Consider the following 25,084-nt stretch of genomic DNA (forward strand, 5'->3'; position numbering starts at 1 on the left):
ACCAATGCATTCCAGAAATATTTAGCACAGGGTTAGACTGGTTTATTCTGAGTACTTCAATACAGTTAAGTTAATATTGTTGTTGTCATTAGTAGCAATAAGGCAAGACCGAAGGAATTAGAATATTAAACCCATATGGCTGGAAACACTGTGGTCTAACTATTACTATATTCTCCATTCCCACCTTATTGTGCAATTTCACCTGGTCCTTTGCTAACCAATATTGGAAGAGCCTCCAGCCTCCAGTATCTTCCCTTTTGGTACTTTACCAGGTTATCAGGCTCCTCACGCCTGGCTCCTAACCAGGATTTTGATGGGCTAGATGCATAGATTTAATTTTAACTCAGATTTTTCAAACAAAATTTTGTTGTCTCTTTCCCCTCTTTTAAAATGATGTGTTCAACTAGCTTTTCCCCAAGGTTCCATTTGTTCTAACCATCTCTATAACTTCTAATGGAAAATTAAAACACTATGATATCTTCCTGGATTCCGGGTCTTGTTTAGCAGTAGGAATCTTGAATTGGCAAATGGTTTTACATGCTGGCACTTCGATTCAAGGGCAGACAGAATTGAGGAGCGGAATCCTTACTTATCACAGCATAATAACTAGATACCCTTCAAGTCTTGAGTCTTTTAAAGTTTCCCTCTTTGCTCATTCAATCCACTACATCCTCCTGCTAGTTAGGGAGCTACCCCACCCAACAGTCAGAAGCCTACAGTTTCTAGCTTCATAAAAGATACACATTGTTAAACTTTCTAAAATGAATTTCTAAATGAAATGTTTAAAGGGGCATCAACCCCTTAAATAATTAATCAGACCAAGCTCTATATTTGAATCATTTTCACCTCTAGAAGGTAAAGATCAAGAGGCATCATGCTTGACTCATCTCTATTGGTTGTCTGTTCTGTGCCAGGAATTGTGCTGGATGATGAGGGCACAATGGTGAACCACAACACTGTCCCTGCCCTCAATGAACCTGCCACTTGGGAGGGAGAACAGATGATAATCAAACTCTCTCACAAACACAGTATCTAACTGCATCTGTCACAAGGAAAGATACTACGAGTGTCCATCACAAAGGCCTGTTGCAGTCATGGTTGATGAGGAATGGCTTCCTTGAAGAGGTGACCTGGAAGCTGAGGGCTGAAGGATGGAGTAGGAGTTATCTGGGCACAAGGTAGAAAGAAGGAAATCTGCCCATCAGAGGGAACAGGATGTGCCTGAGGAACTCAAATGTGGATAAGCCTGTGAAGAAAGCTGAGGGGACCGTGGCATATGGGATGAAGCAGGACAAGCAGGTGCTGAAGGCCGCCATGTGAATTATGGTCTTTCAGAGCAATGAAAACCCATGTAAGTGTTTTAAGCAGAAAAGAATGGGGCTGCTGGGACCCAGTGAGATTTGCCACTGGAGAAGGCCATTGTATCTGGAAGATGGAGTTGAGTGGATGCTTTTGTACCAAAGGAGGAATTCTTTTAAGAGTCCAGGACTTCATTAGAAATGCAAAGAGCTCAGTATAGGGGGATAGAGGTAGAAAAACAAGAGATGCAGACGTTTAGAAGGTGAATCCGCAGGCAATGAATCAGATGCGGAAGCTGAAGAGGAAGTGTGGGAAGAGACCCTCCAAGGATTCTGATTTCCTAAACTGCATGTGAAGTTGTGCCATTCACAGGCATAGTGCTGAATCTGGGGAGAATGACCATAAAGTAGTTTTGAAGTTTCACAGTATATTTTGTAATTAATATTAGTTAAAATTATAATTTGAGTGATATTATTTGTCAGTTCATGAAACATTTATTAAGGAAGCAAGAAAAAGAAAATAGACCACTGTATTATCAGCACCTCCTATGTTGTGGGTGCTTTTAAAGTATCTTTGTTCATCTTTTTAGTGACCCTGAAAGGCAGATCAGAAAAAGTTTCTGAAAGATTCAGTCACTGGCCTAAGAACATACAAGTCATGATAAGGAAAATACAGGTTTGGTCACAGGTTTATATGAAATCACAATCTACTTCAAGCTTTTCCACCCCAAGGTATTTCCTCTATACCTACCTTATCTTCATTTTCTGAAAGACAGCATAGAATTCTGGCACTTAGGGAATTTATAGTAATATTCCAGGAAGATGTTGGTTTTCATTCCATAGTGGAGGTTTAAACAAGATGTTCTGGGTCTAGAGAGGAGGAGATTTGGGACTGCTCTGTGCCTTTTGAATGTAAGTGAATCTGAATGGCATCAGAGAGAGACATCTGCTCTGGCCAAGGTCAAGGACACACAGCAGGGCAGATGTGGCTGACGTCTGCAGGCTAGAGAGATCATCAAGTGGAGATGAAGAGAAAGGAAAGATGGAAGAGGGAGAGTGCATAAACACATTAAAATAACCAGACCTCTTTGTGATCTTGAGCAACATAATTTTGCCCATGAACTCTGTAACCAAAAATCAAATTAAACATACTTGGTAGCAGTAAGGGACTTGAGTTCATTAACAATCTTCAAATAGTTCATAATTAGTAATATTAAAAATAGTTCTGAACAGGGGAATTAAAATGAGAAGCTTCTTTGTGTTCCCTTAAGCCAGCCAGTTCCAAATTAAGCAGCTCTTTTTATCTGTGTATAACCTCAGAGGGCCACAGAGCTGATTGAGGAAGAAAACAATTCTTAGAAAGAATCAGGATCAATATTTCACAATTGATGTTCTGAACCCCTTGGAGCTCTACTTTTTCTTTATTTTATTTCTTATCTCTCCTGAAAAACATACACAAATGGAAATTAACATAAGCAATAAAATTAGTGAAGATATTTTCACAAATCCACGAAAACATGTATAAGAGACTACTAATAGTGTTGGTCTCCAGGAAGTTGTTAGCAAAAATGGAAAGGAAACCAACTTTTCATTGTAGATTATTATATACCTTTTGAAATTTTAGAATATGTATAAATAAATACACTTTGTTTTTGTATTTTTGTAATTTTAAGGCTGCACCCATGGCATATGGAGGTTCCCAGGTTAGGAGTCCAATCAGAGCTGTAGCCGCTAACCTACGCCACAGCCACAGCACCGTGAGATCCGAGCTGCATTTGTGACCTACACTACAACTCTTGACAATGCTGGATCCTTAACCCACTGAGTGAGACTAAGGATCGAACCTGCATCCTCATGGATACTAGTTAGGCTCACTAACTATTGAGCCACGATGGGAACTCCAATAAATACACGTTTAAAAGTCTGTTATTTTGGTGCTGTGAAAGCCACCAAGATGTAAGTAGAAAGTTTAGAGACTCAGACACTTAAAACCTGAGCCTGAGTTTTCTTACTGACAGAGTACAGGGAATAATTCTTACCTTGCATGGTTTTTTAACAAGCATTAGGCATAGAATATATTCAATACCAGGCATAGGGTAAGAATGTTCAATATTAATAATTGCATTATTAACAAAAATATTTTTTGATAAATTGTATCAAAATCAAACTTTTTCTGGCTAAGTCCTTTTAAAGTCTCTAGAGGTTTGCAAGTAAAAATACTGTTGTGGTATTCAGAAAGGAAAATAAAAGGGCCTTTGACATTGATGGGATACTTTTGGGCCACAGGGGAAATTTATAATTCCAACACAATTATCCTGGTGGGACAGAAGAGCAACTATTAGTATTATTATTATTATTATTATTATTATTATTATTATTAATCTATTATGTTCAGAACACATATTATTTTGCTAGAAAAGCTTATTTATCTGACCCCGCCCCAAACTAATTTCATCTCCATCTCACATATGTAGTAAGAGATTTAGGGGTTCATATATTTCAGTGAATTAAATTGCCTAAACGTTATTGACATAGCCTGAGCATTAAACTCTTATCATTTTCAAGCTCTGGATTAAGCAACTAATTACAAGGCTTTAATAGTTAAGTCCTAGCTGCCAAGTCTTATGAATATTGTAGCACTGGCTATAAGGCTGAATAATTGTTTGATCTGTTGACATGGTAACTGTTTTGTAAAGACACTCTGTAAGGTTGTTTTCAATCTTCGAAGCTGTCCTCAAGCATTGTGCTCAAATATGGCCACAGCAATCTGGGAAGCTTGTTATTAAAAGCATGACCAGAAAAGTGGTTAATTTTCCTGCGAGAAGATGTCAATTAACTCTAATAGAATTATTTGGGTGCTGATTTTATGTAATCAAACATCACAAAATAATTGAGCTCTGAACAAAAGGATTATCTTAGAAATGTGCAGGTTGGCAAGAAATCTTGGAGAGTTCATTTCAATAATGCGCATTTATTAACAGTTACTTTTTTCATTCAAATGGGCAATTACCAAGGGGCCTGGTGTTCTGGGTGTTGATAGCCTTCCTGGCTTATAGAAGTCCCCTTCTTACTATGTCTTCACATGGCCTTTCCTCTTAGCACCCATACTCCTGTGACTCTTCCCTTCTTATAAGGATGCTGGTCCTGTTGGATTCAGGCCACACCCTTATGACCTCTTTCAATCTTAATGAACTCCTTTAAGGCTCTGTTTCTAAACAGTAAACTTGGGAGTTAGAGCTTCAACAAACAACTTTGAGGAGGGCACTATTCAATCCTTGGCACCCAGTAATAGGCTTTATTCCTAATGTCAGTGTCACAAATAGTCATGAGAGGCTGGCAAAGTCAGCAGAGGTCTAAAATAGATCTTTTATTAATTTACTGTATCATTTACTTAGCTTTACCACCAATTCCTAGCTTCTTGAGTTCAGAAGTCATATCCAACTTGTTTAGAGTTGTACACATCTTCATGGAATTTACCAGGGAGTCATACCCTATAATTTATAGACTCTAGATCTGTTTATTAAAAGCCATCCCAGACAGACTAGGTATATTCTGCTAAAAGCACTCAATAGATACAAAATCTCAATGTGGAATACACCATTTGTTTGTTTGCCAGGAGGTGTGTTGGTAATGAAAGGAAATTTGACAAAGCAATGTTTCCTCTATATTTCTAGAGGATCCTACCACATTCACCACACTCCCTGCCTCCAAAGAAGAAGAAGAAGAATTAATGAATGAATTGTAGGCCTGCCTCTAACCACACCTCCCAAAGGGACATTTGACAGTCCTGAGCTAACCTCTTTATTCCACTTCACTCTCCTGTAGAGTGTTGTTACCCTCAATGGGAAGCTCTAGGTAAACACTCTGGACTTGGTTCCTCTAACACTTTGCTCTTGAAGTGTGGTCCCCAGATCAGCATCATCACCTGGGAGCTTGTTAAAATGCAGAATCTCAGGTTGACTAAATCAGAATCTACATTTTTAACAGGATGCCCAAGAGATCTGCTTGCACATTCAAGTTTGATAAACACTGTTCTAACACACCAGGTTTTCCCCCAGGACGTTTGCACCTGCCCTGCTACTTCCCTGCTTATGTCCTCATCTTTCAGGTAGCACCTTAAAAATCCCTCTCTCATCTGCTCTTTAAAGTAGATGCCCCCATGTGACTCTTGCATTTGTATTCCTACTTAAGACTTGTTACAATATATCTTTTATTAATTTATTGTATCATTTATTTAGCTCTAATTCCTAGCTTTTTGAGTTCAGGAGTCATATCCAACCTGTTTAGCACTTGTATTCTAATGAGTATCACTTGGTATATCCTTTATGGCAGTAAATAGTTGATGAATCAAAATGAGCTAACTGATATTCAGTGATCTGGTACCTACCTGTAACTCTAACCTTATCTTCTTTATTCCTTCTTTACATTCAATATAAACACTTATAGACTCTCATCCTCATCCCCATCCCTGAATTTGCTTAATATCAGACACAACCTAGAATAGATTTATAAGGAGATCCTGCTGAATAGCATTGAGAACTATGTCTAGATACTCATGTCGCAACAGAAGAAAGGGTGGGGGAAAAAACTGTAACTGCAATGTATACATCTAAGGATGACCTGACCCCCTTGCTGTACAGTGGGAAAATAAAAAAAAAAAAAAATGAATTTGCTTAAGATGCTCACTCTTCCTGCATGCTTTCCCCACATATGCCCTCCACTAAAGTATACCCATCCTCAGAGACTCTGCTCCCATATTCTAGAAAAGACAGCTTAAGGACCAATTGGGCCACATTTGTGTTTTTAATAAATATTGAATTTGAGTGAGTTTATATGCATATTTCTACCAAAACATCAAGATCCTCCAGGGGAAAGGAAATAATTTTTTCTCATATCTATTGTCATTGCTCAGTGGAGTGCATGGAACACAGGAACTGCGTAGTAAATGACCTTTGAATTATGAGACAGGAGAAATGCAAGAGGATGTGAGAAGAATGGTATAGAGAGATCACCTATTAACTTCAAAGTCTTGGCATTTATGGGCTTTCTAAAGATTTTCCCAGACAGCATAGTCCCTGTAGTCCCATGTGCACTTTTCTTGATGAAAAAGTAATTTTTGGAGCTCTCATCATGGCTGAGTGATAATTAACCTGACTAGTATCCATGAGGACTCAGGTTTGATCCCTGGGCCTTGATAGTGGGTTGAGGATCCCTTGTGGCCATGAGCTGTGGTGTAGGTCGCAAACACAGCTCACATCTAACATTACTGTGGTGCATCAAGCATTGCTGTGGCATAGGCCAGTGACTACAGCTCTGATTCAATTCCTAGCCTGGAAACTTCCATATGCCATGAGTTTGGCCCTAAAAAGCCAAAAAAGAAAAGAAAAAAGAAAAAGTACTTTTCTTATGTTTTAAGGCTTCCAAGGGTCATGGAAAGATAAGCTGAATCAAACACTTTGCTAGGCTCAGTTTCTGAAGATAAACTGGCTTCTGAATGTACAAATAGGTTTAATCCATTCAAGCCGTTATAACTGAATACTGCAGACTGTGTAGCTTATTAAAACAGAAATTGATATCTCACAGTTCTAGAGGCTGGGAAGTCCAAAATCAAGGTACCAGCAGATATGGTGTCTGGTGAAGCCTGCTACTTGTTTCATTAATGGCCATGTTCTCTAGCTCTGTCCTAACTATTGAGGAAGCTCTCCAGGGTCCCTTTCGAAGGGCATTGATCCTGTTCATGATGGCTCCATTCTTATAGCCTAATCACCTCCCAAAAGCCCCAACTCTCCTCCATCACAAATGGGATTAGACTTCAACATATAAATTGGAAGGTGTGGGGCATAGACAGTCCACAGCTGCTGTTTGGTAGAAGCCATTTCTCTCTCAGCTTTGTGGACCTAGAAATTTGTGAGGTATGCCATTTCTTAATTTTTTTACATTTTTTATACACATGTGGATATAGATATCAACTCAAATACATGTGGACAGCTTTCCAAAAAATGCCTTAGGACATGGGATAGAATTCAGGGGCAGTAGGTGACTACTTACTCAGATGCAGTGTGAAGTGTACCAGAAGACCACTTACCCAAATATGTCTTGCCCACCTCATTTTCTGAGCTGGAAAGTGAAGGTGAGAGTCCAGTGATTTGAGTTGTCTCCTTGAATTAATGTAGTGTCTCATAATGAGATGCTTTTTCAGCTCATCATTGGACAGTAGGTGCTCTGAAACAATACTTACTGGCTTGTGCTCAGTCTATGGGGAGCAGTAACCCATTTCTCTGTAATTCCCATGTTAGCTCTTAAGTTTGACTCACCAGCATTCAGGAAGAGAACCTATTTGGCTCAGTCTTAATAACCTGAGCAGGGGAGAGAGTGTATCAGTAGGGTCTGCAGGGTCAAAGACGTGGAGGACTGGTATAGGGGAAATCTGAAAACCATATGAAATAACGGTTTATTCTTTTTATAATGAAGGTTAGAAGAGAAAATTAAAATACCTATTTTAATTAGTTATTACTGTCTTTAAAACAGTCTAATATATTCAACCATATTTGGTTCTCCCTGGAGGTTCCTGATTATATTCTGAAAGTTGACAACCCAGTTAACACTCCCTGTCTTTCTCTGACCCCACAGGTTACACTAGCCTAAGAAGGGAAAAATTACGAAAGTTGATGCTAGAATCCCAATCAAAATATTAGTTAACCAATGTCACTGTTTCCACAGTGTTACTGGAAGGATACAGATTCTGCAGTATGTGGAGATAATAGATATTACAAGAAAGGAAAGAATTATTTATTTTGCACTCAAATAAATTAGAAAGCACTGGTGTAAATCAAGGCATGATCTCTCGTTAATAGCACAGCTTCTCGGGTCTTTAATAAAGTAATATATGTTGTGGCTCCCTTGACATTGTGATATTGAACATTGTGGTTTCCTAAGTTCAAAGAATTATGTTGCAAGGCTGATATTCTTCAGAATGAAATGAGGGATAATGATCCTAAATAATCTGTCCAAAAACAATTTCTTTCCTCAAGTTCAGAAATAGAGAAGCAAGAGATTCAGAGGATTAAAAATATAGAAAGAAGGGAAACGAAAAAACAAGCAAACAGAACAAAAATATAAAGCACTTCTTGTCTCAGAGGGTAAAGTAACTGATCAGCATTCTTCCCCCCTTACCTGGCAGAAACCATGGTGAGTGGGTGAAAAGCAATTTGCAAGTTGTCTGGAGTGTGAAAACCTAAGATGAATAGCTGAGCTGGTTAGAAAAGATTTAGTAGAAGTGATATAAAGGCTTCTATTGTTCTTGCTTGTATAGTTTGTCATATTTAAGAAAGTCAGAGTTGGGAGGCTCAAACATAAAGGAAGAGTAAGGAGCATTCAAGGGCACTGAAAGAAGGCATTTTTTTGGCCAAAGGATTTATCCTTTTATGCCTTTCTGGGAATAGAATGTGTCTAAGTTCCATTCCAATTTTTGAGCCCTGTAGGGGATTTAAAAATACATAGTGGCCCTGGCTTTCCAAGTGTAAGTAGAAGATATAACAAAATAATAGAGATAAAATGCCAAGAGATTTTAATGGAGGAAGGGGGCATTTCTAGCTTGGAGGCATCAGAGAAGATTTGGTTTACCTGAATGGTTGAAGAATTGGGGGAGGAGTTCCCATTGTGGCTCAGTGGGTTAAGAACCCGACATCATGTCTATGAGGATGTAGGTTCAATCCCTGGCCTTGCTCAGTGGAGTAAGAATCTGGCATTGATGCAAGCTGTGGTGCAGGTCCCAGAAGTGGCTCAGATCCTCTGTTGCCATTGCTGTGGCTGTAGGGTGGGCTGATAGTTGTAGCTCCAATTTGACCCCTAGCCTGGGAACTTCCATATGACACAGGTGAGGCCATAAAAGTAAATAAATAAGTAAATAAATAATAAGAATATATATATTTTTTAATGAGGGGATAAAGCATGACAGCAAAAAGGATGAATGTAAACTAAATAATGCATATAGAGAATTGCAGGATATTGAAAGGAAGCCCAAGAGTACCCTTTGCTAGAAGAGTGATGGATATGGATGGACCTAGAGCCAGATGAGGTTGCACTGGAGGGTCAGGGGTTTACATCTGCAGTGACTTAAATGCTAAAAAAGAGGGGTCCATGCTGTCTCACTTGGGCAGTGAACTTTAATCCAGGGCACGTATAACCATACTTTTCTTCCATGAAGCCACTCTGGAAACTTCATGATGAATAGCTACTGTGAGTGGGTCTTCTACACATAAGGTGGACATTAGGAAACAATATAAATGTGATCTCTTCAAGTGGATGGAGACAAAGGCAGAAGTAAACACTCAGATGTTTAATTTCATATGGTGATTTCTATGAAGAAAAATCAGACAGAGTAAAGGAAAAAAATGATATGGAAGACAAAATCAGAGAGTAATTAAGAGGATATGATAAATAATGGTAACTCTAATAGAGCAACATTTGGAAACAAAGAGAAAAGAGGTTTGCAGAAGAAGAATGAAAAAAAAAAATGCTGTTTTGAGGAGAGCCAGGTAGAGAGGGGTGTCAAAGATGACAGTAGAGTCATTAAAAAAATTACAGTAGCTTTGATGATGGGTCAGGCTATGTGTTTTACTTACATTAATTTTCTCAGTAATTCTAGGAGGTAATCATTACTATCTGCATTTCACAGATGAAAAATACATGAGATTCAGAAAGCTCAAATGAGTTGACCAGAATCACTTTGCAAGGATTTGAGCCCATGCCTGTCTGAGTGCCTTATGTTATTGACTCTTCAGGCATACCAAGACAGATTGGAGGGTCTGTGTAAAGATCTAGAAAATGGGAAGTAAGGTGATATTCCTAGTTTTAGATGTATAGCGTCTGAAATGCCTCCCTGGCATTAGTTGCTGAGAATATTCAGCAGGAAGAATCGTAGCTGCAGAGAGAGGGGAAGCTTGAGAATGGCCATTTTCAAGTTTTTGGCCTGGATTAAGTTGATCATTGAAGCCATAAAATATTCCAGAAAAATGAATAATTATTTAGGCAGCCACAATGTCTCAGGCACAGGCCTTACACATGTAATCTCATCTATAATAAATATATCTCATTCATAACAAATAAGTTTGGGAAACAGATACTCCAGCTTGCTGAGGTGCTGGAGGTGATGAAGCTAGTTTTGAACCCAGGAGAGGCTAACTTCCTAGCTCATGCTCTTTCTCTTTTGAACTACAGTTCAGTTTAGTGGAGCAGAATGTTCAGAGAACAGTCAGGAACCTATTGACATCAAGTTCCTTCCTTGCCTCCAGATTGTTTCCATTCCTCTCCATGGTATGTTAATTATGTTCATGTTTCCACTACCTAGCAATTCACTGCTCCATCTTTAATTTCTTTCTTCTCTCAAGAACATTCCAAGGACATTTCAAATATAGACTTCCATTCTACAGATAAATGACAAGAATACAGATGAGACTCATGTTGAGTTCCTTATAGGTCCTTTTCTCAAACCTAACTACAATTAAGCTCAAATTTTGGCTGGAGAAAAAATTCCTTCTAGAGGAGTGGTCTCTTTTCTTTCACCTCTTTAATATGCTGATGCTGTTGTTCCCCATTCCAGATACAGAGTTTTCAGCCTTGAATGAAGTGGACAGGAGATGTGAAGTCATGGAGCTTACATATGAGTTAGGAGAAAACTTTAATGAAGTCGCATACTTGCATAATTACAAGTGGTATTAAATTCCTTGAGGAGGGATCTTGGAGAGTCTATAAAAGGGGGAACCAACCCAGTGCAGGTGGGGCATCCTGAGCTAGGCTATAGTGAGCTGCAGGGTCCTTGAACAGCTTATTACAGTACAGGAACCACGATCGAGCAGGATACTTCAGGGGAACTCATGGAGAGTTAAACCAGCTGGTGTGTGTTCCTGCCAGTTGATGCTCATCTAGGAGGTTTAAGAGCAAAAAGTCATTGAAGAATTAAGCCAATGACTTGACATGATCAGATCTCCAAGCTATAGAACCCCTCTGGCTGTAGTGCAGGTGATGGGATTTGGAAAGGCCCAGCAGGAAAAGAAGGTGAAGAAACCCGATAGAAAGCTTTAGCAGGAGTTCCCATCATGGCTCAGCAGTAATGAACCCAACTAGTATCCATGAGGATGTGAGTTCAATCCATGGTGTTGCTCAGTGGGTTAAGGATCCGGCATTGATGTGAGATGTGATGTAAGTTGAAGATGTGGCTCAGATGTGGTGTTGCAGTGGCTAAGGCATAGGATGGCAGCTTACAGCTTCAATTCGGCCTTTATCCTGGGGACTTCCATATGCCATGGGTGCAGCCCTAAAAAGGCCAAAAAAAAAAGGAAGAAAGAAAGCTTTTTAGAGGAGGTGTGCATGATAACAAAGTTAAGAAAAGAGTATTCCTTTCTCTAAGGCATTAGTTTTTGTCTGTTTGCACTCTGACAATAAAAACAGGGTCAAGTACCCAAAAATTTTAATAGATAGTTCATTGGATAAGATATTTAATGCACGTGATTGCAAGAGATAAAAACCACTAAAGTTTTTGGTCACTTAGATATGAGAGCCAAAGGAAAGGAAAATGTCAGAGATGAGACAGCCTCTGATTTACAGATCAGTAAAGCCACTATGCCCTAGGGCTTTGTCCTTCAGTTTTCTTTGGATGTGTATGAGGTCATTATTTTCTGTAAAGGGCCAGATAGTAAGTATTTTAGGTTTTGCAGACCATACATTTGCAACAACTCAGTTCTGCCACTGTAGCCTAAAATTGGCCAGTCATATACAATATGTAAATTAACAGCTTAAGGACAGTCCAATAAAACTTTATTTATGCAAACAAGTGGTGGACAGGATTTGGAACAGGGAGGCCATAGTTTGCCAGGGCAGATCATGAGCTCAGTTTTGGGGAACTTTTCTTGAGGTGTTTTTGAGTTATCCATGGGATTATATTAAATATAATATAAATTATACTTAAACCCATGCTTTAAATAAACTACTTTCAGTTGTATTTAATAATTAAAGCAAGATTAAATATCTCATATTTGATTGGTAAGCATTGTTTAGGGAACTGTCCTCAGAGGGGAATTTAAATAAGAGATGATTTGTAGCTAGCACATAAATTATAAGGAGCCGGCTCCTCTAACAACAGAATTGTTTCAGAAAGAGACAGCTAACTAGTGTCTGCAAATGCGCATTGTTTGGCCACCTGATTTTATGGTATTTTTTTTGAAAAGCATCAACATTGTGAAAAATTAGAGGTTCCATAGAATGCAATCTTGATTCTTTTGGAAAAATAAAATAAAACAAATTGTAAAAGGAAATGCTGAGGTCAAGTAAAGTCAACTCATTTTAGTTAAAGGCATATGAAGTTTTGATAAAGAAAGAGAAATCTAGAATTACTTTAGGGGCAAACTGTTCAATCAATCTGGAAGCTTTAAATTATACAGATTTAACAAAAACCACCTCATTTCCCCCTGTATTTGAGGAAAATGCAAGCATAGAAATACTAAGTGCAAATCACTTATGCAGAACTCTCATGAAATCTATTCCTGATGTATATTTTAATATGCATTTATACTCAAGTATAATTTAATCTGTATTCCTTTAGACTTAGGTGTTTGGGGGGAAGCATTATTTCTTACTCCCACACGTGTCATTTGTTTACTTTATGGGCTGGGCCTCTGTAGGAATTTTAAATTGTTTGGCCAGTGATATTAGGCAACTTCAGCCCAGAGACCTTCCTGATTGTGCAAATTTATCTTTCCACTATAAACTCATATATTGCTGTTAAGTCATAGTATAGTTTGCATCTATGAACCCCAATGGATAAGCAAGGAGGTCCTACCATATAGCACAGGAAACTATATCCAGTCTCTTGGGATAGACTATGAAGGAAGATAATATAAAAAATTACATATATATACATGTATATGACTGGGTCACTCTGTTGTACAGCAGAAATTGACACAATGCTGTAAATCAACTATACTCTAATAAAAATAAAATTTAAAAGATCATGGTAAAGTATAACAGTGTTTTAGGTAAGCTTCTCAGACTTTTAATGAGAGCTAGTGCATCATCAAGTCAAGAATAGAAACCTGTGGTCACTAGGTTCTCTAAATAAAGAAAATATTTTCTTCTAAATCCCAACCTTTCAGAGAGCTTCGTTCAGTGGTTCCCAAACTTGTCTACCTATCACTGGAGGAATTTTAAAACACACTGATGCCAATTTGGAATTGAAGAGCACCCCCCAATGATTGAAATGTTCAGGCAAATTTGAGAACTGCTGGCTTAATTCAAAAAAAGTTCTTAGTAACAGTACAGAGCTATCCATATCTTGGACCTTGAGGGGCTTTACAGTGAGAGAGAGTTCTCAGTCCCTCCATGGATGTGCAGGGTCTACCATAGTTAAAAGCAGATCTTTCATGTACTCTTTTATGTACCATCTTTTATGTGTACTTTTATGATGAAATTGTATGGCACTTTGTTCCTAGAGTACATTAAGAATGATGAAGCTTGGAGTTCCCGCCGTGGCTCAGTGGTTAACGAATCCGACCAGGAACCATCATGAAGTTTCGGGTTTGATCCCTGGCCTTGCTCAGAGGGTTAATGATCCGACATTGCCGTGAGCTGTGGTGTAAGTGGCAGATGCGGCTCCAATCTGGTGTTGCTGTGACTGTGGCATAGGCCAGCGGCTATAACTCTGATTAGACCCCAAGCCTGGGAACCTCCATATGCCGCAGGTGCAGCCCTAGAAAAAGACCGAAAAAAAAAAAAAAAAAAGAATGATGAAGTTTAGAAATCATTACACATTTTGAATAAGTCTGAATGAAGTGTGTTTATAGAATTCCCCAAATTCTGTTTTATAGTCCAATCATTCTGCCTAAGGTTTAAAAATTGGGGCTCAGGCTTCAAAAAAAGGCATTGTGATACTACCAAGTTCCTTGTGACACCATTCCATCTTACCTACTCTACACCAAAGCTGAAACCTGGTAGCTTTTTTCTAGTATTAGAAATTCAACGTGTCTGTGCATTTTTCCTAAAAAATATATTTTTCCATAAATTAACCAGGACAAATGTATTTTAATGAACAAACAGCATTTTAATAAGAAAGCTCTCTTTAAATTAGCTCATCCTATTAAGTTTCTAGTAAGTAAAAATCATATTGCAGAAAATTATGCAATAAAAGCACCAACCAGCTTGCTCTACACAGTAAGCACTGGAAATATGCAGATGGAATTTCACCCAAGAAAATATCCCTGGAGTGACAGCATTTTCTTTCAGAGAGAAAACGTCTGTGTGGGAAAAGGAACCGATCTCTTCTAGATAAAAATGGATGCACTAAACAGTGTTTATAAAAATTCTCTCTGTTGGATTCCTGCATTTGGCAGTAAGACAGCAACTAATGTGGTTTTATTTTAAAATTCCAGTGATTGTAAGGTCTGCACATCCCCCATGGAGGAGCTCTTTCTCTGCTAGAGCCAGACCCCAGTTTTTCTTGGCCAAACACATGTGCTAAAGAACATTGGCTGACAGGTGTTTTTCATAGTCTCCGTCTGAGCCAGAAGCATTGGAGTCACAGCTGATTTTTTTAATCTAGGTCTTTCCCATTATTTTCTCTGAATGTTTTCAGGAGACAAAAACAAGTGTTTCTGATCATGTGTGATTTAAAAAGTTGCTCTTCCCGCAGTTCCTGTTGTGGTGCAGTGGAAATGAATCCAACTAGTATCCATGAGGATGAGAGTTTGATCCCTGGCCTAGCTCAATGGGTTAAGAATCCAGCTTTGCCTTGAGCTGTGGTATAGGTTGCAGATGCAGCTCGGATCCTGCATTGCCTTGTCTGTGGCGTAGGCTGGCAGCTGTAGCTCTAATTTGACCCCTAGCCTGGGAACTTCCATGTGCCATGGGTGCAGCCCTAAAAAGAAAAACAAATTTCCTCTTCTTCTGGATCGACTACCTAAGCAAGAACTGAATTATTGGTTCATTGTCCAACAGACTCAGGCCTTCAGGTACCAGGTACGGAAATAAGAAAGAGTGTATTAGTTAGAATGTTTAAATGTAATTTGTGGACTCTCCATGAAGTGTTGGTTAACCAAGGAAAGTTTATCATTTCATGTTTGCAGTTCAGGGTAGGGTAGTACCAGTCTTGGTTCACTTGGTTGACATAATTAAGCCTCTGTTTAAAAATGACTAAAGAAGGCAGGCAATACAAAGTTTATTTAATACTTGTGGACAGTATTCTTTCAGAAAACTGGGTGTAAAATGGGATAGAAAGCAGAAAGCTCTTAGAGGATAAAGAAAATTGCAGTTTGGGGTCTGAAAATATGTCAAGCCACATGCAAGACATGTCATAGCAAGGGAAGGACATTTTTGTAGTAGGGAAAATGGAAGTTGGGAGGGCAATAATAGACAAAGAGCCTATAGCTTTTCATTGGCTGAGTCCTTGTCTGGAAGAGAAGTCTTCTTCCTTTGGGTTTTGCTAAGGGCACAGGATGAAAGAGCTCCCCCTTCTAGTCTCCTAACACCCTTTAATTGACTTAATTTAACTCTATTTATTAATTTTTAAAACATCTTTCTGCAGTTTAACACTGGCTTTCCAGCTGACTGAAACACGGCTTTGTTACAGAATTCAGAATAAACTTGACATTTGCATTCCTACTAAGCTTTGACAAAGTAAATTGACATTAGAGTTGATTTTCATAGCCCTAAATTATTACTCTCCCTTAAATAGTTATCAGTGGGCATTTGCCTGTTTTTTCTTAGGAAATGAGGCACTGAATTTGTGTGGATAGGTAGCGATAGATACAAGTCAGATGTGTCACTTTAACAGAATTCTCATCTACTGGAGCTCTTAAAGGTTAGTTGGTACATTTGAGAAATAGAGATTATATTTTCAATAATGATTTTTGTTGGCAAAGCAAGTAAATTAGACTTTTGTTCATTTGGAGAAAGAGGCAACTTTGTTGCTTTAATACATATAATTAAATTGAGTTGAGATCTACTTTAAATGAAAATTGAAAACAAATTACGTAATCAGTCAATGTAATGTTTGTAGTTATAGCTCTCATGTACAATTGATTAAGTAGACAAAAAAAGCTTTTCGCATTGTTGACCATTTATTTTATTCTAGTGGAGGAGGGATTACAAGCTGGCAACATTCGAAATTGGCTATAAAATATTACATATAATGACAATTTGTTTTTATATTTGTAGGAGCCCCACGTATATTCCATAGATCAAACTTAATAATACAGTGTATTAGTTTCCACTAGTGTTGGATTCAAGCAATCTCATGTTTGGCTAATTAAATTTATTTGTAAGGTTTTCTTTGTGCGTGTGTGGTTGTGTGTGAATCTTTATTATTAACCATGAGTGGAGCCTTTTACTTTGACACTTAGAAACATTTGTATTAATAATAGCAATTTTTTAGGTTCCAACTTCTTGAAATTGGACATTTGTAAAGTTAATGCATATCTTTTTCTGTCTTATTACAAATTATTTCCTTAATTTTATGACTTTGGGATGGCTGCCAGTGTCTTACTGGCTCAAAAATGATGATGTTGAGAAATAAATGATTATATTTTATATTTAGTTAGATTTATTAGTGCTGACTTGGGTTTTGTGCTCAAGCAAATGAGTTCACAGGAGTCATCTGAAGATTCTTGGGTCTCTGATTAAAGTTTAAATTCAACCACTAGAAGGTTATAATATTTTGTAAAGTTTAATCCTTGAGCCATTTTTTTCCACAGTTAACTACATTTGATTCAGATGTTAATGTAGTTCTCATTCAAGTTTTGACAAAAGTCTCTCATTCTGCTATACACTGCAACCTGTTTTAACACAGCGTTGAGATTCCACTGAGTGACAAATTAGTTTTCCTCTCCTTATCTCTTAAAAGTATGCACTTAAAAAATGTGAAACTTTCCAGTATCTTTCTAACTTATATTTTAGTTCAAATATCTTAAAATATGAATTAACTATGGGGGATGTCAGACAAATTTGTTCGTTGGAATTTATACTGTATGTTTCTTTTTTTCTTATTTTTAAAAAAGTTTTATTGAAGTATAGTTGATTTACATTGCTGTGATAATTTCTGCTGTACAACAGTGATTCAATTGTACACACATCTTTTCTCTTTCAGATTCTTTTCCTATATAGGTTGTTGCAGAATTTTGGATAGAGTTCTTTCTACTATACATAAGGTCCACATTGGCCAAACATTCCACATACCTTAGCTGCATATGCCAATCCCAAACCCTGAGTCCATCCCTCCCCTCCTGCACCTGTCCCCTTGGTAACCATAAGTTTTGCAAAATCTGTGAGTCTGTTTCTGTTCTACAAACAAGTTAATTAGTATTCTTTTTTAAGGTTCCACATATAAGTGATATTATAGTGCATATTTTGAAACTTGTAGAAACTTGTTATTTACTGTATGTATATTTTTCAAGTTGTAAGTTGATTACAAGTAATAGAAATGCAATAGAAAATATTTCAGCATAGCAGTTTACTGGCTTACGTAAATAAAATAATATGGGGAAAAACTACTTCAGGTACAGCCAAATCCAGGAGCTCAAACAGGTTCATCAGTAATCTTTCATTTAAACTCTCTGCTTTCCTTTGAATCAGATTCTTTCTCTGAGAAACTCCTTTCTTTGTGTAGCCATGAGTACCAGCATCCTTACACCTTGGAAACTGCAAGTCCAACAAGAACAAAGATACTTATCCTATGTATCTCAGTAAAAGTCATGAAGTTAAATTCTGTGCCATTTTATAATGACCCAAACCCTGATCCAGTCTCTGTGGCTAGGAAGAAGTAATGTGTCAGTGGTTGACAAATCATGATGGCTAGAGAATCGCCAGCAACATCCTCTGAGATTTTGTTAGAAATACGTTTTCTCAGGTTCCATCCTAGTCCCAGGGAATCAGAAAATTCCTGAGTGGGGCCCTACTACTGGGTTGTAAAGAGCCCTCCAAGTGATTCTGATGTACACTCAAGCTTGAAAATCATACAATGTTCTAATTGTCCCAGGCTGAATCTTTCTTGCAACCTCTGGAGCTTCACTGTAAATTCCATCTCATAGAAAGCACATAGGAAGAAAAAAGTCTAAGGAACTGATAGCAGAAAAAAAAAAAAAAAAAAAAAAAGAGTAGATGTTACTCTGAAAAAGACAAGAGATATCCACTATGAGATTTCACCTCAACTTTTTCTTTGTTTCTAATGCAATTATTTCTCAGAACACTATTTATTATGAATTCCCCTCCAGAAAGCCAATATTCTAATTAAGCAAGCATGCATTCTTGCTCCTCTAGGATACAGTGTTTTAGTTTAAGTTTCATCTCCAGATAGGTACATGGGTAATCTTTAAAGGTTTCCAGACCATATTATTTTATTATCAAATGCTTATTTAACTACAATTAAAACCTTCAAAAGTGAACCTTATCACTCCTCTGTGATAAATAGTAGAATATATTCATTTTACTTCAAAATTTCTCAATGAAAATAGCAGTGATGCCTACAGAATTTTAGAAGAGTTGGTCAGCACAGCAATATCATCCAAAATAATTTAAAAACAATTTTAAGAAAAAGCATCAAATAAAGGAGACAAACATAGCTTTGCACATCACTTAAGATTTTTAACTTCACTGGGGGCATTTGCACTTATTATCCAGGAGACGGCAGTAGAGAGTATATTTATAATCTGACTTTAACCCTAAGAATTCTCTAGATACTTGTTAAAAATAAAGATCTAAAGACTTCTTTTCGTGTTATTCTTATTTGGGAGGTATAGGGTGGAAACAGGGGATTTAGACTTACAATAGCTGCTGTAGAGAATTCTTACAATCAGGCATCTTTGGCACACTCTGTAGTGGTGAAAATGAGGATGCTACAGTGAAATGGTATGGGATTGAATCTTGGTTGTAGCTCCTTCTAGCTGGGGGTGAGTTACTTAAATACGTCAAGTCTCACATGTTGCAAGGACTATTATTTGTTTTTATTGTTCTTTTATTTTAACTCATCTGCCTGTTGCACCTTCTTATTTCTTATGCTGCAGATTGAGGACATGCAGTGGGGTAAAGGAGTTCGGGAGATACCCCCATCTGTGTGTACACTGCCATGCAAGCCCGGGCAAAGAAAGAAGACACAGAAGGGAACCCCCTGCTGCTGGACCTGTGAGCCTTGCGATGGCTACCAGTACCAGTTTGATGAGATGACATGCCAGCATTGCCCCTATGACCAGCGGCCCAATGAAAACCGAACAGGCTGCCAGGATATTCCCATCATCAAACTGGAATGGCATTCCCCATGGGCTGTCATCCCTGTCTTCCTCGCAATGTTGGGCATCATCGCCACTATATTTGTCATGGCCACTTTCATCCGCTACAATGACACTCCCATCGTCCGGGCATCTGGGAGGGAACTGAGCTATGTTCTGTTAACTGGCATCTTTCTCTGCTACATCATCACTTTCTTGATGATAGCCAAACCTGATGTGGCAGTGTGTTCTTTCCGGAGAGTTTTCTTGGGCTTGGGAATGTGCATCAGTTATGCAGCCCTCTTGACAAAAACCAATCGGATTTATCGCATCTTTGAACAGGGCAAGAAATCAGTGACAGCGCCCAGACTCATAAGCCCAACATCACAGCTGGCAATCACTTCCAGTTTAATATCAGTTCAGCTTCTAGGTGTTTTTATTTGGTTTGGTGTTGATCCCCCCAACATCATCATAGATTATGATGAACATAAGACAATGAACCCTGAGCAGGCCAGGGGAGTTCTCAAATGTGACATTACAGATCTTCAAATCATATGTTCCTTGGGATATAGCATTCTTCTCATGGTCACATGTACTGTGTATGCCATCAAGACTCGGGGTGTCCCAGAGAATTTTAATGAAGCTAAACCCATTGGATTCACTATGTACACAACATGTATAGTTTGGCTTGCCTTCATTCCAATTTTTTTTGGCACCGCTCAATCGGCAGAAAAGGTAAGTGAAAATGCACACCACAGCATGCATTTCAAAAATGTGCTCCTTTTTGTAAAGTTCAAAACCAAATTAGTTGTATAGAGCAAGAGGATTTAAAAATGCTGAATGTTGTTTCTAAGAGTAGGCAAATCCTGAATTAATAGGCGTCTGTGCTACAGAAGTCTAAAATCTTCATTGGGCTATGCTACCTTTATTTCACTGGAAACCAACCAGAGGTATAACCTTATCAAGTTAATTTATTGTAGAGTGATTCCATGTAGCAAGATATTATCCAGTACAAAATAATTTAATCTATCTAGATTAAATCTTTGATTTAATTCATTACTTACTCCTTCATCTTTCATACTTATTTCCTTGGGATAAGTGAGGAAAGTTACAGTCCTTTATTTTCCAAGATAAGATTGGTCATTACTGGGTCTCTCTTTTTTCCTAGTGGCTGTGTATGTTCTCACTGTGGATTGGATTATATATATGAGCTATACAATATGTGTGTGTGTATGTGTGTATATTTATATATATATATATATGATATATAGCTTTGATTTTCATTCCAGTGAAGGCTGCCCATAGCTAGATGCATGTTAACTGCATCAAATGATTCAGGCTGATACAAGAGACCCAAGTCTCCAACACTGGGAGAGACAGTATGTTGTAGGACAAGTGTCATCAAGCTGTAGTTTGAACATTAATGGGCTCTGCTTTACTGATCCTGAATATGGTTAGTGTTCATGCTCCTACCATATAGTTTTTTATGATTCTTTAAGTCAGGCAGTCCTAGTATGTTGAATCTTAATGCAGTTAATGTATGTCTAGCTCTAGGTTTGACATGTGTGCAAACCAGGCAATGTTATAGTGTTGGCTCCAAACATGATCCATGTACATCTGACCTCTGTACTCACATCTATGTGGTTTTGTATATATAAAAATTAGGCAATACTAATTTGTTGATCTTAATAAGATTCACTGTCCTTCGTATAATGAAGGCAGCTCTGACATGTCAGTATAGAAGCCAGAACTGAGACTTGGAGTCCTCTATACAAGAGTCTTCTATACACTCTGTAGAAGAAACATGGTTATATCTTGATTATAAATTGTCATGCTGGAGGGATTTAGGCTCATTCCATTTTACTCTGCAGAAGTGTCTTAAACATTGAAGGACTTAGTGCCCTAAATGGCAAAATCAAGGACTGAAGTAGAAATTTATATAAATTTATAAATCTACACTCCTAGGAATTAGTTGAAACTAATTGCTTTCATTGTTACTTCTCTTTTCTATATAATCATAGAAAGGATTAATGTACAGCTGGTTTTCCCCCTGAAAAAAATGTATTTAACCTAAATGGTTTGATTCAGAAGCTCTAAGTTTGGACTCTGTTTAAAATGAGAAAGGCAAATATCTTATGAAACCAGACAATTCTAAAGCCAAGGACAGTGAACGGTTTGAAACTATGGTTTAATCATAAAGTATCTTAGAGAAAGTTCTAAAATACATGCTCAACAAGCATTGTATGTTTCCAGCAATATGTTTCAAATTCATAATGCATATTTACTGCCTGTGAAACCAACTTGAATTTCATTTTATTGCTTTATCTTTCCCTGGGCCAAAGGAATAGTAAAATATGAGTTAGGGTAGTGAAATGTGATTGAGAGAAATGAAAAAAAAATCCCCCAACATACACTGATAAGTTGATAACAACAGACATTTTTATGGGGACTGATGTGTGCCATCAAAGCCTAGGGAACTAATAATCATTTTGATATTAAACACAATTTTCCATGAAACGTGTTAAAACATTAGCTCTTTTTCTTGTAAATTTGTGTTTGAGGAATATAGAAATCAGGGATAATTGCAGTTGTTCTATGGATGAGCCTTGTTGTGATGCGTATTTGACAATGTAAGTCTCTACCATTTCATTGGTCATTTCTAGCCATTTCTAGTCATGGCTATGAGTTTCGTCAGTTAACTTCAGGGATAGAAGTAACCCATGTTAAAACCTGAGAATGATACAATTTTTTAAGAATTGAATTCACTAATTCTAGTTGTACAAGAAGACATTGTGCTGGTAGAATAGGGTGACAAGGGAAATTAAGCTGTCTTCAAGCAGTATGCTTTTTATTTCAGAATTCAGAAGGCACTTATTTCTCTTTGTATGTTCTCAGTGGGTTATGATGCTTTACATGGTTGATTGACACAATTAAATGTACTAAATTACCAAATGGGAACAGTGAACTTTATATGAAAATGCATACTCCCTAATGCTAGACATATGGCTAGAGAAGCATGAGCGATCAATTAAAAATATTTTATGTACATGAAACCATAGAATTTAAATTGTGGTAGGCAGAAAAATACTACATGCAGCAAAGGAAACACACCAAAGGCATTGTTGCCAAGTTAATACATATGGAATCATAGGCCTTCCATTCTTGTTTAAGAGTTTAAGTGTTTCAACTGGAATAACTCCATTTTAACAGGATGAAAGAAAGAAAAGAAAAGGAAAGAAAGAATGAACAAACAAACTACACAATGAGTTCAGTAATAACTATTAACTGTTTCAGGAAATTAAGTGTGTTTTGATTATTGAGGGATATCATTGCGAAGTTTCTCATCAGTTGAGTTCATGAGCACAGCTTAAAATGTGAAAAATGTTCCTTCGCTTCTTGCAAAATATCAACCCTCAGGAAGTTTCATTTTGCTTTTGTTAAGGAGGATGCAGGATATTACCACTCTTGTTTTTATCACTGCTAACCCTGTGACTTCTAGAATGAGGATCTTGTGATGTGGCCAGGGCTAGAAGAGGTAATCTTATCTTAGTTACGATATTTACATGACTGAAATGATTCAAGGAAACAGTGGAAATAGTAGAACAATAGCACAGAAGAGCTAGCTGGTCTAGTGAAGTGCTGTTATATCCCATTATTATATATGCCACATTCTGTTAGAGGACTAGATTGTTTTCATGGAAAACAAAGGCTTTTGTAACTTTATAAAGTGTTTTGCATGCAGCCAGGTAGGGAAGATATAGGATACCTTGCCCAAATCTAGGAACCCCTGCAGATACTATGTTTATTCAGGTATTTTTAGCCAGCTTTTGTCTAGAGAACTTTTTAGGTAAGCATTTCATCCACATGGACAGGGAGTCAAGCTTTGAACCACTTGACTCTGCAAAGGCAAAGTCGGCCTTGGTGTAAAAGGAAAAGGAAAAAAAGGGTCTCAGAGTTCTTTCCCTCTGTGCATGTGTGTTTGTTTGGATGGGGGTTGGTGAGAAGAGGACAAAGAAAAGAGCTCAGGCATTTTCTGATCACAGAAAAGTTCTGGGAAAAGAGTAGTAGCTTGAAGGAAGGGGTTCTATCTTCTGTAGTATCACCCACCGACCTCTCTTCTACACATATCAGAACAGAACCAGGTGCGTCACAATACTTAAATAATAGGATTCTTCAGTTGTCATTGAAGCATATTCCACTAAATGGCAGAATTAGGGCCACTCTTTTCAATCTCTGCACCAGCTCAGTGTTCTTAAGTCAGTGGTTAAAAAATATGTCCATGATAATCCCCAGAGAATTTTTTTTTAAAAAAGTATTGCATATCCATCCACCCCAACTATTTCAATATGGCTAGGATGGGCATAAAACTCTAGATTTCTTAAACAAGCATGCTGGAAAAACATCAATGGGAACCAAGCATGCTTCTTAAAACTACCTAAGCATTTTCTTCGTAATCCACAAAAGACATCCTATAAATATTTCCTGATTTCTAATTTCAAAGCCTTTGGGAAGAAATTAATTCCCAAAACAAATGGGAGATTCAGAGGTCAGGAAACCAGGATATGAGAAAGATAGTACCCATGATTGAAGACAAAGTCTAGAGTCAAAAGGTCTGAATGAAGTGTCAACTTCAAGGTTTGAGCTAGAGAACTTAAAAGCCAGGACCAAGACATTGACCCTAGAATCAGAGCTAGCAGAGAGCAGGATGATAGGAATGTTTCCCAAAATTATTTCTTGAAGGCCTGTGACTATAGGCTGAGACATTTTGATCTTCCAATTTTAGCAAATAGTACCCCCCCCCGGATCTAAACACAAAGCAAAACCAGCCTAGAATCAGAAATATTTGGTAGGTAGGCCAGCAGCAGAAACTCCAGTTAGAAGCCTCCCCTGGGAACATCCATATGCCATAGGTGTGGTCCTTAAAAACAAAAAAAGTGAAAAAGTAGGTGTAAGCTGTTTTTAACATATTATACATGAGGAGTTCTTTTATAGCACAGTGGCTTAAGGATCTGGCATGGTCACCATAGTGCCTTGGGTCACTGTGGTGCCTGTGGTGCGGGTTTGTTCCCAGCCCTAGGAACTTCTACATGCTACTGGGGCAGCAAAAAAAAAAAAAAAAAAATTGGTATATGAAATGAGGAGGCAAGATTGCACTTACATGATTTTAACTTGCAAACCTGAGAGGGTGTGGTAATGAAATTTAATAAAACCTCATCCTGTGGGCAAATTTTGAAAGAATGTGAATCCCATGTTTCATGCCCATATCAAACTTTGGGCAATAATCTCATCTTTTCTAAGGGATGAGCCAAGCTAATTTTAAATACAATGATGTCTAACCCCAAATACCTGTTGCTTTTCCTTACAATGAAATGTCCCTTTATGTATATGTTGAATTATGCATCATCTTCCTGTGGTGCATCCCACTCCCTCTCTAGTTCTGTAGTCCTGGGCTCTGCAACAGAGATAATGATGCCATAGAAAAGTAGCAAATCTACATTGTGAAGGGCTGTGTTTGGACTTTCTCCTTGAAGCTATGGAGAT

At 37.8% G+C, this 25,084-nt stretch overlaps 1 protein-coding gene across 11 annotated transcripts in view; it reads left to right on the forward strand.

The window, feature by feature from the left end:
• GRM7 (glutamate metabotropic receptor 7) overlaps nt 1-25,084 on the forward strand; it is an 885,981-nt gene that overhangs the window by 686,202 nt on the left and 174,695 nt on the right. For all 11 annotated transcript variants that reach the window (XR_002338088.1, XR_002338089.1, XR_002338090.1 and 8 more), the window contains one exon: nt 19,343-20,278. Coding sequence is in view for 7 of the 11 variants with exons in the window: in XM_021071050.1 (XP_020926709.1) it covers nt 19,343-20,278 (936 nt within the window). In the remaining 4 variants the exon portion in view is untranslated. The remainder of the gene's footprint in view (nt 1-19,342; nt 20,279-25,084) is intronic.

The sequence above is a fragment of the Sus scrofa genome, chromosome 13, assembly GCF_000003025.6.
Source record: "Sus scrofa isolate TJ Tabasco breed Duroc chromosome 13, Sscrofa11.1, whole genome shotgun sequence".
Classification (NCBI taxonomy): domain Eukaryota; kingdom Metazoa; phylum Chordata; class Mammalia; order Artiodactyla; family Suidae; genus Sus; species Sus scrofa.